Genomic DNA, 12,591 nt, shown 5'->3' with positions numbered 1-12,591 from the left:
CACCAGGACAGAACAGTGTATGGAGAGAGCTTTGAGTTCTACCCTGGGCTGCCCAGCTGCCTCACTGCCCCACTCCCAACAGCCCCAGCTAGCCGGGCCCGTAGAGCAGGAAGGAGACCTGCAAGGGTGCATGCAATCGCTGCCTTTTCCAGCAGTAGGGACATTTGGGAGCAGATTTACAGCTGCCCGTTCTCCTCGAGGCCCTTTCGGTGGGAGGGAGAGGGAAGCGGCGACCTCGCAGGGCTCTGCCCGGCAGCAGGGCTGATCTGGAGGGCGGAGGGTGAGCAGGGTGACGTCTGCACGCTGCAAAGCCCTGACCAAGGGCCTGGTGCTTCCAGAGCCAGGGGCCCTGCTGAGCTCTGGTCCCACCCTCGTCTGTTTGCCTGGACTCTAGTGAGGTCTCCACTAGTTCCCCCATTGGCCCAGTGGGTCGGGAGAAGGGCCTGGGGGCAGGTCCTGCAGGGGGCGGGGCAAGGCAGGAGGCGCAGGGAGCAGGTGCTGGGAGCAGGCTACTTGTGGCCATGTGGTGAGGTGGAGAGAGGGAGGCTGAAGAGGAGCATGCGCAGAGGGGAGTACCTGGTGCAGAAATCCCAGAGTCATCCTGGATTTTTACCCTCCATTAGATCCCAACCAACACAAACATCCCCCAAGACAAAGCACCGGCCCAGCGGCTCCTCTTCCCAGGTGGAAATGAAGAATTAGAGAAGTTATAGCAGAGAACAAACGAGGAGCTGAGATCCCGCGGCAGGACGAGCTCCATGCTCACACAGATGCTGACTGTACTAAGTGTATCTGGGAAGTGCCCTCCTAACAGCCAAGTGAGCAGAGCCCTGCAGACCCTGGCCAGCACTGGGGCAGGGCTGAGGCAGCAGAGCCCTCGGGGAGTATCAGTTTGCTGTACCCAGAGCCAGCCGCCAGATCAGCACAGGGTTAGAGGCCTGGGCTGGGCGTTAGTGATATGGGACGGGTATTAACATGGACCACATTCCTTGTTGTTATGGAAGGAGCGAGACCAATGCAGCTAGATGCATGCCAAGCCCTGGGCCGCCCCCGCCCCCACTCTCCTACCTCCTCCTCCTCCAGTCGCCGCAGGGTCTCGCTGATGAACTTAATGTACTGGCTGGTGAGAGTGGTCAGCTCGCTGTACTGCGTCCGCAGGTCCACATACTGCAGCCAGGAAACACAGGTCAGCGGATGCCTCCGAGGCAGGGCAATCCCCTCCCATGGGCTCCCTGGCACCAGATACCAGGGACTGACCCAGCGTGGCCCGCCAGTCCCCAGGCCCGTACGTAGAGAAGGGCTGTAGCCCTCAGCTCAGGTCCAGAGGCAGCTCCTCTAGGCCCAGCTGCCCCCGCTCTGCCCTGCACTGGCCCCTGCTGCTCCAGGGAGCCCCCCTCACCTCCTGGATCACGCTGTCAGACGCAGACTGCACTTTGGGTTTCTTGGCTGGGGAAGCCACGGGTTCCACCTGGGCTTTGTACGTCACCAACTGCAGCTCATAATCCTGGAGGAGAAGATCCCGTGTCAGAGACTAGCAGAGACCCAGGAGCCAGCAACCCCCTCCACAGGCTCCGCGGGATCCCAGCCTGCACCCCGCAGCCTGGGGCTCTGCTAGGGAGAAACCTCGTCTTTTGGGACACACGAGTATCCTGGCTCCCACTGAGCCACCGGGCCGTGATGGGAGCGAACTCCGCCCAGGCCAGCTCTGCTGCCATGTTAAACCCTAACCCAGCCTGACACCAGCCACCTGAGCCAGCGCTCCTGCTGCAGAGCCTGTGGGCAGAGGGCTCAGCCTGGCAGGCCAGGAAGCAGCGTGGGATTGTGGGAGGAGCCTCAGGCCCGCACCTTGATGGCATCGATGTACTGCTTGGCATATCTCTGGCACTCGTCCACCTTCTCCCGGTTCCGGTCGCACTCCTCCAAGAGTTTCTGGGGAGAGACAACTCATGAATACCGCAGCCCCTACTCCGGAGCATCCTCGCCCCTCAGCTCCAGGCAGCCCCCGGGGGGGCAAGCCACCCAGGCCAAAAGGCAGGCAGAGAGAAAAGCAGCCAGCAGAACAGAATCCTGCCACTGTTGGCTTTCATTGCCCCGTGCCAGGAAGCCACCAGCTCCCCTGCCCCATGTGTCCCTGAGGGGCGTCCCCGCCGGGTGCCCCGTCGCTGGCATCCCTGGGGGGCATCCCCGCCAGCTGTCTCATTGCTGGCGTCCCTGGGGGGTGTCCCTGCTGGGTGCCCCATCACCAGTGTCCCTGCCGGGTGCCCCGTCGCTGGCATCCCTGGGGAGCATCCCCGCCAGCTGTCCCATTGCTGGCGTCCCTGGGGGGTGTCCCTGCTGGGTGCCCTGTCACTGGCACCCCTGCCGGATGCCCCGTCGCTAGCATCCCTTGGGGGCGTCCCTGCCGTGTGCTCCGTTGCTAGTGTCCCCGCTGGGTGCCCCGTTGCTGGCGTCCCTGGGGAGCATCCCTGCTGGGTGCCCCGTTGCTGGTGTCCCTTGGGGGCGTCCCTGCCGTGTGCTCCGTTGCTAGTGTCCCCGCTGGGTGCCCCGTTGCTGGCGTCCCTGGGGAGCATCCCTGCTGGGTGCCCCGTTGCTGGTGTCCCTTGGGGGCATCCCTGCCGTGTGCTCCGTTGCTAGTGTCCCCGCTGGGTGCCCCGTTGCTGGCGTCCCTGGGGAGCATCCCTGCTGGGTGCCCCGTTGCTGGTGTCCCTTGGGGGCATCCCTGCCGTGTGCTCCGTTGCTAGTGTCCCCGCCGGGTGCCCCGTTGCTGGCGTCCCTGGGGAGCATCCCTGCTGGGTGCCCCGTTACTGGTGTCCCTGGGGGCCATCCCTGCCGGGTGCCCCATTGCTGGCATCCCTGAGGGGCATCCCTGCTGAGCGCCCCTGTCACTGGCGTCCCTGGGGGCGTCCCTGCAGCGCACCCTGTCACTGGCATTCCTAGGGGGCGTCCCTGCTGGGTGCCCCATCACTGGCGTTCCTACCGGGCGCCCAGTAGCTGGCGTCCCTGGGAGGCGTCCCCATCGGGGGCCCTGTCGCTGGTATCCCTGGCGGGTGTCCCCGCCGGACGTCCCCACCAGGCGCCCTGTCGCTGGTGTCCCTGGGGGGCGTCCCCGCCAGACGTCCCCACTGGGCGCCCCTGCTGGGCACTCTGTTGCAGGGGTCCCTGCCGGGTGCCCCCATCAGGCATCCCGTTGCAGAGGTCCCCGCCGGGTGCCCCATTGCAGACGTCCCTGATGGGCGCCCCATCGCTGCCATCCCCGCTGGATGCCCTGTCGTTGGTGTCCCTGGGGGGCGTCCCTGCCACGCACCCCACCGCTGGCATCCCTGGGGGGCGTCCCTGCCAGGTGCCCTGTCGCTGGGCTCCCTGGGGGCCGTCCCTGCCGGGTGCCCCATCGCTGGCATTACCTTCTCCTGCAGGAGCTGCTCCCGCACACTCTTGCTGTCCGTGACGGGCACCGATTGGATCTGCTCCTGCCTTTGCTTCGCATCCTGGATCCAACGGATGAGCCATTCGTAGCTCTCGTGGTAGTAGCGCTGCTGACGGCCCAGCTGCTGCAGCTCGCGCTGGCGCAGGTCGATCTGGGTCAGCACGGCCTGCCAGCGCTCCAGGAGCTGCTGGATCCGCTCCCGGTACCGGTCCAGGTCCACATCCCGCTCGCTGTGGCCTCTCACCATCCGCTCATTGACGTCCTTGGCCTTGTCCAGATCTGACTGCAGGGTGCTGAAGAGGGGCTGGTGCCCTTCCACCTGCCCACGCAGCCTCTGTGGCACACAAGGGCCAGGTCAGCAATGGGCACCTCCCTGCCCCTGCCCCCGCTGCTCTGCCATCCCACCCCTGGCTGGATGCGATCGATGCTCCTGGTGAACGAAGCCCTTGCTGGAGCCCCACTGCCTTTCCGGACCCGGGTCCTGGCCAGCTGCCAGGGACCCGCCCTTCTCTTAACAGTGCTGCCCTAGTGCCTGTATGTGGCCCCATGAGCTCTCGGTTCTGGGGCAGGGCCCAGCCCCCCTGTGATCCAGGTCTGTGTAAGAGGCAGATCTGGGCCTGGGGAACACCCACGCTGCACCCAAAGGAACTGATCCTGTCTGGGCAAGCGCGGGTCTCCCTGGCCGTTACCTTCAGCTCTGCCTTGTTAGCCTCTAGTTCCTTGAGGTCGGAGGGCACAGCCTGCACCTCCTTCAGCTGCTCCTCGTACCTCTGGACCAGCTCCTCTGCCCCCTGCGTGCTGCGGATCACCAGGTTGATGGTCTTCAACCTGTGGGAGGAGCAGATTAGCTAGCAGGGCAGCCAGAAGGCAAGGAACAGAAGAGACCTGTGCGGGGGCCAGGAGGTGGACCCTCAGCCCCTGTCCTATGGTGAGCACTCCCACAGAGCCAGGATGGGGACCAGCCTGGGCTGCTGGCATCCCATTGTCCCAGACACGCCCACTGGAACATGAGCCCTGCTAGCCTGTTCTTGACACTGATTGGGGGCGGGGAGGGTGGCTCCCTTCCCCGGCCCCTGCAGCAAAAGGGCCTGGCTCCTGCCTTGGAGAAGGGGGGTTAGAGCCTCCCAAATGGTCTCATTTTCCCTCTCCGAAGACGCCTGAGCATTCAGCCTCCCCGCCCCTGGGCCAGGGAGCTCTCCCGGCTAATCGAGAAGGGAAACACCTCTGTGGCATGGTGTCATAAACAGATAGCTAAGGGTTAATGTTTCTTTTACCTGTAAAGGGTTAACAAAGGGAACCACACACCTGACCAGAGGACCAATCAGGAAACCGGATTTTTTAAAAGCTTAAGGGAGGGAATTTGTGGGTGTTCTTCGTCTTGGGTCTTTGTCTCTGTTGCGCTCTCAGCTATGAGAGGATCTATCTCCAGCCTTTCTAAATGTTCTGTTTCCCAGTTGTAAGTACAAAGGTAGCAAAACAATAGGCTTTTATACGTTTTGTTTTGTATTTACATGTGTGTAGTTGCTGGAATGTTTAAATTGTATTTCTTTTTGAATACGGCTGTTTATTCATATTTTTCTTTTAAGTAATTGACCCTATATTGTCACTTTGATACAGAGATAATTTTTTGTCTTTTTCTTTCTTTTTATATAAAGCTTTCTTTTTTTAAAACTTGTTGACTTTTCTTTTTCTAGTTATGGCAAGGGGATAGGAATCTCTGTGCCAGGATTACAGTCTCTCTCAGGGAAAGACTGGGAGGGGGGAAAAAAAGGAGGGGGGAAGGTAAATTGTCCTCTCTGTTTTGTGTTTCAAGGGATTGAAGCAGGGAAATCTCCTAGTATACCCAGGGTGGGAAAATCTGGAGGAAGTAAAGAGCGAGGGGGAAGTGGGTTATTTCCCTTTGTTGTGAGACTCAGGGCATTTGAGTCTTGGGGTTCCCCGGGAAGTTTTTGGGGAGACCAGGAGTGAGACAGGCACTGATTCCTGTCTGGTGGCAGCGATATCAGATCTAAGCTGTAATAAGCTTGGGGGTTCCTGCAGGCACCCAATTTTTGGACTCTAAGTTCAGGATATTGGGAAAGTATGCTTATGATACATGGCATTAGACACTGCTGCAGCAATGGTCCCTGGGGCCCCTGCTGAAGATGGGAAACACCCCCACGCCTCTCCCACTTCCGGGGTGCAGACCAGACGGGCAAACCCTAGCCCTGTCCAGGCCTGGTTGTGATAGGTGGCAACCCCAACCCCGCCCCAGTCATTATTCCGTACCTCGCGGACATTAACTGACATGAACTGTGACCACAGAGAACATTGTTGGAACCAACGGTCCTATAGTGGTACCAAATCCGTGCTACAAAGGATGTCAGTGAGTGTCTATGGAAAAGGTTCTGGTTTGCTGGGTATGATTATGCTGAGGCAGATACCACGATATGCAGGTAATGTTGATTTCAATATAAGTATTGGCTCTATCCTGTCTGTATTTCACCAACTTGGTGCTCTGCTTACTCGGCGACAACCCACAGACAATTGGTGTCATCTCTTGCCTGGCCTGCTTGATGGCCCTTAAGGACATCGCTACACAATTGACCCATTCAGAGGAGGCAGATACGCTCTTGTGACTTCAGAGGGTGTGGCAGAAACTGGCCCATGTAACTGCAAAATCCATTTTGCTGTAACTTTCCCAGTAAGGAACAAACGAGGTTCTTACACTGGAAAGTCCTATATAAGGCTGATGCCTTCACTCCATCTTGTCTTCATCCTGCTCTTATCTCTCGGAGGACTTTGCTACAATCTGAAGCATCTGTACATAGGGACTGATGACCTTCCCAGCCGGGATGTTCTCCAGAGACTTGATTGAACCTGCAGTTTATCCATCACTTGCCTACAAGCCTGAACAAGAACTTTGCCTTCAACTGTATGTAATGATTCCATTAAACCTAATTCTAGTTCTCATCTCTATCTTTTTTTTTTATGAATAAACCTTTAGATTTTAGATTCTAAAGGGGATGTGGCACACGCGAATTGTGTGGAAGACTGATGTTGTATATTGACCTGGGTCTGGGGCTTGGTCCTTTGGGATCGAGAGAACCTTTTTCTTTTATTGGGGTGTTGGTTTTCATAACCATTCATCCCCAGGACGTGTGGGAGTGGTGGTGATACTGGGAGACTGGAGTATCTAAGGAAATTGCTTGTGTGACTTGTGGTTAGCCAGTGGGGTGACACCAAAGTCCTCTCTGGCTGGCTGGCTGGGTTTGCCTTGGTGTGCAGAGAAACCCCAGCCTGGGGCTGTGACTGCCCTGCTCTGAGCAATTTGTCCTGAATTGATTCTCTCAGTTGTGTCCCGCCAGAGGCCGCTTTGTTACACCTCCATCACAGCCCCAGGTTCCCAGCTTGCCCACCCAGGGGTCTGGCTGGCCCCAGTCACTCATCGCCCATCCCTGCCTTTCTGAGCTGGGGTGCCCAGCGTCCTGCCCACATTCAGAGCGGCTCTAGGACATCCCCAGCCCCACCCAGCTGTGCACTGTGTGGGGGCTGCCCTGGGCCACCCAGGCCCCTCTCTGGAGTGAGTGCAGCAAGTGCAGGGCCTAAACCGGGAGAGAAGGTCAGAGCGGCTCAAGTGTTGGCTGGCACCTCGCTGCCCGTTCTCCTGGCTCAGCTGGGACCCTTGGAGCTCCTCATAGCCCTCACCTACGTAACCACCAGCACCTGGCACCCACAGCAGCTTCTCTCCCAGACAGCAAAGAAAGACAGCAAAGAAAAGCACAGCATATACAGATTTCCTGCCATGGGGGGAGCCTGGAGGAAAACAGTCCGGGGGAGGGGGAGATGGGGGCTGCAGGGAGTCCCTGAAACAGAGGGGCTGGAGGGGAGGAGGCCTGGGGCTGGAAGAAGCCCCCAAGGTGCACAGTGAAGCTATTCAGCCCAGGCCCCACACTCACTTCTCCAGGTAGATAGTGGAGAGGCTGTACACCTGGTCCATCTTCTGAAGAGTGATCTCCAGCTCCGAGCGCAGGACAGGGGCCGAGCTCGAGTGCTCCGGCTGGGCCAGCACCTTCTCCGTCTTCTCGCTCACCTTCTCCAGGCTCCTCCGGATGCCCTCCAGCTCCACATGGATTTGCTGCAGGAATAGGGTGGGGCTGTTACTTCAGGCAACCCTGGCGACGCCCCAGGCTGGCGCCTGGCCTGGCACTAGCTGGGTTTCCCAAGACCCTCCCCAGAGCAGGCCAGTTCTGGTGCCAGGCCAGGCAATGCCATGCTGCGCTCCAGCTCCAGGGATATGGCAGAGCATCTCGCTATCACACGGGGGGCCCGTCACCAAGTGTGAAGTTTTTTTTAAAGGTTTTAGGAAGCCTGCATGTGCCTCAGTTTCCCTGCACATGGCACTGGTCCCTAGGGGGAGGAAAGGGCTATGTGAGGGAAGGCGATGCAAACAGTGCCCGACTGGCTCGGGCTAAGTAGGTTACTGGAAAGGAGCTGGCTGAGGCCGTGAAGACAATGGCAAATCCAACAAGCTGGCGACCGCTCACCTTTTGGGAGGTGGGGAACCTGTGCCCACAGGACAGCCCCAGCTTAGGTAGTGTCCGCATGGCAGCTGTGCCCGGGCACTGACTCCTGTGTAGACGTACCCAGGGAGGGACAGGAGGGGCTGAGCCCAGCCCAGCCCAGCCCATTGGCCTGAAGCAGGATGCGGCAGGGATCCCTTCTGGGGTCAGCCTGGGAGGGCATAACTCTGGCCTTGCTACAGGGATGGAGGTGGCTTCTTGCAGACTGGAGCACAGCAGGGGGCCAGTGCCCTGGGGTAGGTGGATTCTGATGTCTGAGTAGAGAGTTGACTGGGTGCAGGATCCTCACGGGGGGCTGAGGGAACATATCTACTGCTCGCTGATTGGCTGGGCACAAGATCCTTTGGGGGAGAGGGTGTACCTGCTGCTCGCTGATTGGCTGGGCACAAGATCCTTTGGGGGAGGGGGTGTACCTGCTGCTCACTGATGCGCTGGGCACACTCCTTGACCGGGTCCTTGTCGAGGGGCGCCCGAATCTTGTGGACAGTGCGGGACTCGCAGCCCTCCAGCTGCAGCTGGATGTCCTTCAGCTGGGAAATGTAGCTCTTGCACATGGACTCATCCTGCTCCCCTGCACAGGGTCAGTGGTGTCATTAGTGACAAGTAAGGAGAGGTCTTCAGGGCACGGCCCTATGGGCCCAGAGGGGTCAGGGTAAACCCACACAGGGGAGGGGCCATAGGACGAAAGGTCTCCCAGGCACAGCCCTATGGGCCCAGAGGGGTCGGGGACACCCCACACAGGGGAGGGGCCATAGGACGAAAGGTCTCCCAGGCACAGCCCTATGGGCCCAGAGGGGTCGGGGACACCCCACACAGGGGAGGGGCCATAGGACGAAAGGTCTCCCAGGCACAGCCCTATGGGCCCAGAGGGGTCGGGGACACCCCACACAGGGGAGGGGCCATAGGACGAAAGGTCTCCCAGGCACAGCCCTATGGGCCCAGAGGGGTCGGGGACACCCCACACAGGGGAGGGGCCATAGGACGAAAGGTCTCCCAGGCACAGCCCTATGGGCCCAGAGGGGTCGGGGACACCCCACACAGGGGAGGGGCCATAGGACGAAAGGTCTCCCAGGCACAGCCCTATGGGCCCAGAGGGGTCGGGGACACCCCACACAGGGGAGGGGCCATAGGACGAAAGGTCTCCCAGGCACAGCCCTATGGGCCCAGAGGGGTCGGGGACACCCCACACAGGGGAGGGGCCATAGGACGAAAGGTCTCCCAGGCACAGCCCTATGGGCCCAGAGGGGTCGGGGACACCCCACACAGGGGAGGGGCCATAGGACGAAAGGTCTCCCAGGCACAGCCCTATGGGCCCAGAGGGGTCGGGGACACCCCACACAGGGGAGGGGCCATAGGACGAAAGGTCTCCCAGGCACAGCCCTATGGGCCCAGAGGGGTCGGGGACACCCCACACAGGGGAGGGGCCATAGGACGAAAGGTCTCCCAGGCACAGCCCTATGGGCCCAGAGGGGTCGGGGACACCCCACACAGGGGAGGGGCCATAGGACGAGAGGTCTCCCGGGCACGGCCCAATGGGCCCAGAGGGGTCAGGGACACACCACACAGGGAACGGGCCGTAGGACGAGAGGTCTCCCGGGCACAGCCCTATGGGCCCAGAGGGGTCGGGGACACCCCACACAGGGGAGGGGCCATAGGACGAGAGGTCTCCCGGGCACGGCCCAATGGGCCCAGAGGGGTCAGGGACACACCACACAGGGAACGGGCCGTAGGACGAGAGGTCTCCCGGGCACGGCCCAATGGGCCCAGAGGGATTGGGGCACACCCCACACAGGGAATGGGCAGTAGGACGAGAGGTCTCCCAGGCACAGCCCTATGGGCCCAGAGGGGTTGGGGACGCCCCACACAGGGAATGGGCAGTAGGACGAGAGGTCTCCTGGGCACAGCCCTATGGGCTCAGAGGGGTTGGGGACACCCCACACAGGGGAGGGGCCATAGGACGAGAGGTCTCCCAGGTACAGCCCTATGGGCCCACAGAGGTCAGGGACACCCCACACAAGGAACAGGCCGTAGGACGAGAGGTCTCCCAGGCACAGCCTTATGGGCCCAGAGGGGTCGGGGACGCCCCACACAGGGGAGGGGCCATAGGACGAGAGGTCTCCCGGGCACGGCCCTATGGGCCCAGAGAGGTCAGGGACACCCCACACAGGGGAGGGGCCGTAGGACGAGAGGTCTCCCGGGCACAGGTCTATGGGCCCAGAGGGATTGGGGCACACCCCGCACAGAGGAGGGGCCGTAAGATGAGAGGTCTCCTGGGAAGGGTTCTGCTGGGGGGAGGGGCATGTCACAGACACAGCCTGGGTAGGGGAGAGATGGCCACAGCCCTATTGCTGACATGGCCCCATGGGGTAATGGCCTTGCCGCAGGAGCGGTCCCCAAAGGGGTGTCCTGGCTTTGTTGCATGCCTGGTTGTAGCAGGAGGATTTTATGTTTGTATTTTGTATAATTTAGAATGAAAGATAATGGATAATTGTAATCCCTTCAGTAACCACAGAACCTTTTCTAAAATGCAATCCTGTCTGACATTCTCTGTACAATTGTATGGGGGGAGTAAAGGATGTGTGTGCGTGGCTAAGGATGAGTGTGAAAGCCATCCCAAATGTCCAGATGGTCAAGAAGAAGTGAGAGACTTGGAGAGACAGCAGGAAACAATCAGGAAACATCCATTATACCTGATGCTAAACGAGTTAGCAGCATCCACAACCTCAGAGGTGAGGCAAACACCCCCCAAGGCGAGACAACAAGAGATAACAGCGGAAAACCCCAAGATTAACCCCACCTGAGGACTAACAATCACAGAAGGACAGTGCAAAATCCATAGACTAAGATGGGAATTGACAAGTATAAAGCTGGGGTGTTTTGCCACAGAACTCTGGCTTCAGTCCTGCAAAGCCTCGGATCGTGACCGACAGAGCCCAGCTCCTCCCTCGTGCTCAGTCTAACTGGCCATTAGATTGACTCGAGCTATAGACAGACTGGTGACTCTCAGACCATCTGCACGACCTGTGTGTGTGATTGAACGCATGTGCTAACTGCTGTATTTCCAATAAACGCACAGTGTTGCCTTTTCCCCTGAAAAATACCCCATGATTCTTATCAGCATAACAGGGTCCCTGGTCGGGGGGCCGGCATGGCCCCAGCGACACGGGAGGAGCCCAGACTGGCGGGCGCGGGCCTGCTTACCTTTCTCCAGGCTGTGCAGCAGGTGCTCGTATTTCTGGGTGCAGGCCCTGTACTCGCGCTCCATCTGCAGCCGGTCGTCCGGCAGGAAGCTCTGTGAGTCCTGACTGTCACGCATGAACTCCTGGAAATGGGTCTCCAGGCTGCGCAGCGTCTGCCGGTAATCCTCAGGCTGCAGCATCCGGAACTGCAGGCCAGGCACACGGCCTCAGATGGGCGCCAGTGCCCCCATGCCCAGCAAGAAATCCCCCCGACCAGCTTCCACCCCAGGCCAGCCATGGGTGACACCCTGTTCCCGCTACCCCAGCAACAGGTGGGTGTTGGGGGGCCAAGGGACCCTTCCCCAGGCACGAGGCTCTCTCTCGAGATTGAGCCTGAATCTCTCACCCTCCCAGCTCCTCCCCGGGATCTCCAGCCCCTCTCCGCGAACAGGGCTGGGGCCCCAACGCACCATGAGCACGGACCAGGACTGGATCTGCTGGATGTCCCGGACCAGGTACTGCCAGGCCAGGAGGCTCTTCATATCCACGTGCAGCTGGTGCCACAGTGTCACCACGTGCTGGTGGCTGACGTCCAGCCTGGGGAGAGCGAGAACCAGTGAGCTCAGCCTGCATGGCTGGTTGGAGGGCAGGGCTCCCTGGCACTCGGGGCCCAGCCCCCAACAGCACCACAAGACCGTGGGGGACCCATGGAGCTTCTGCCTCTGTGGCTGGCATGGGGATGGAGACAGTGCCCCTGACATGGACTGTCCCAGGCAATGGGAGACGAGAGCAGCCCAGGTGGGAGCAAAGGGAGGGGGCAAGGAGGGGTCCAGAGAGAGGTGGGGGAGGGAGCAGAGAGACCCAGACAAAGCAGGGCAGGGGAGGGAGCAGCAGAGGAGCTTGGACAGGAAGCAGCGGGGGAGCCAAGGGTCCCCAGAGCAGATGGGCCCAGTTGGAGGGGGAGGAGAGGGGCCCAGATGGATTGAGGAGGGGTGAAGCCCTGGCCAGGAGGGGTCCCGATGAATCTGGGAGGGGAGCCGAGGCCCGGGCGGGGAGGAGTGCTGACGGTTGGAGGAGCAGATGGGGGGGGGAGGGGAGCTGAGCCCTCGGAGGGGCCCCGATGGATGGGGGAGGTGAGCCGAGGCCTGGGTCTGGGAGGGGTCCTAAAGGATGGGGAACGGGAGCCGAAGCCCGGCCCGGGAGGGGCCCCGATGGATGGGGGAGGGGAACCGAGGCCCGGCCCGGGAGGGGCCCCAAAGGATGGGGAACGGGAGCTGAAGCCTGGCCTGGGAGGGGCCCCGACAGATGGGGGAGGGGAGCCGAGGCCCGGCCCGGGAGGGGCCCCGACGGATGGGGGAGGGGAGCTGAGGCCCAGCCCGGGAGGGGCCCTGACTGATGGGGGAGCCGAGGCCCGGCCCGGGAGGGG

At 60.8% G+C, this 12,591-nt stretch overlaps 1 protein-coding gene across 1 annotated transcript in view; it reads right to left on the bottom strand.

Annotated features, from left to right (window-relative positions):
• PLEC (plectin) overlaps positions 1 to 12,591 on the bottom strand; it is a 90,481-nt gene that overhangs the window by 14,476 nt on the left and 63,414 nt on the right. The window contains exons 19-27 of the mRNA XM_075063408.1: positions 11,636 to 11,893; positions 11,188 to 11,371; positions 8,400 to 8,557; positions 7,363 to 7,541; positions 4,114 to 4,252; positions 3,402 to 3,758; positions 1,846 to 1,929; positions 1,400 to 1,504; positions 1,069 to 1,167 (exon numbers count right to left, since the gene is read on the bottom strand). Of these exons, the coding sequence (XP_074919509.1) occupies positions 1,069 to 1,167; positions 1,400 to 1,504; positions 1,846 to 1,929; positions 3,402 to 3,758; positions 4,114 to 4,252; positions 7,363 to 7,541; positions 8,400 to 8,557; positions 11,188 to 11,371; positions 11,636 to 11,893 (1,563 nt within the window). The remainder of the gene's footprint in view (positions 1 to 1,068; positions 1,168 to 1,399; positions 1,505 to 1,845; positions 1,930 to 3,401; positions 3,759 to 4,113; positions 4,253 to 7,362; positions 7,542 to 8,399; positions 8,558 to 11,187; positions 11,372 to 11,635; positions 11,894 to 12,591) is intronic.

The sequence above is a fragment of the Chelonoidis abingdonii genome, chromosome 2 (assembly GCF_003597395.2).
Source record: "Chelonoidis abingdonii isolate Lonesome George chromosome 2, CheloAbing_2.0, whole genome shotgun sequence".
NCBI classification, from domain to species: Eukaryota; Metazoa; Chordata; order Testudines; family Testudinidae; genus Chelonoidis; species Chelonoidis abingdonii.
Note: the sequence above shows the minus strand (reverse complement) of the source record. Positions and strands in the feature narration are given on the sequence as shown.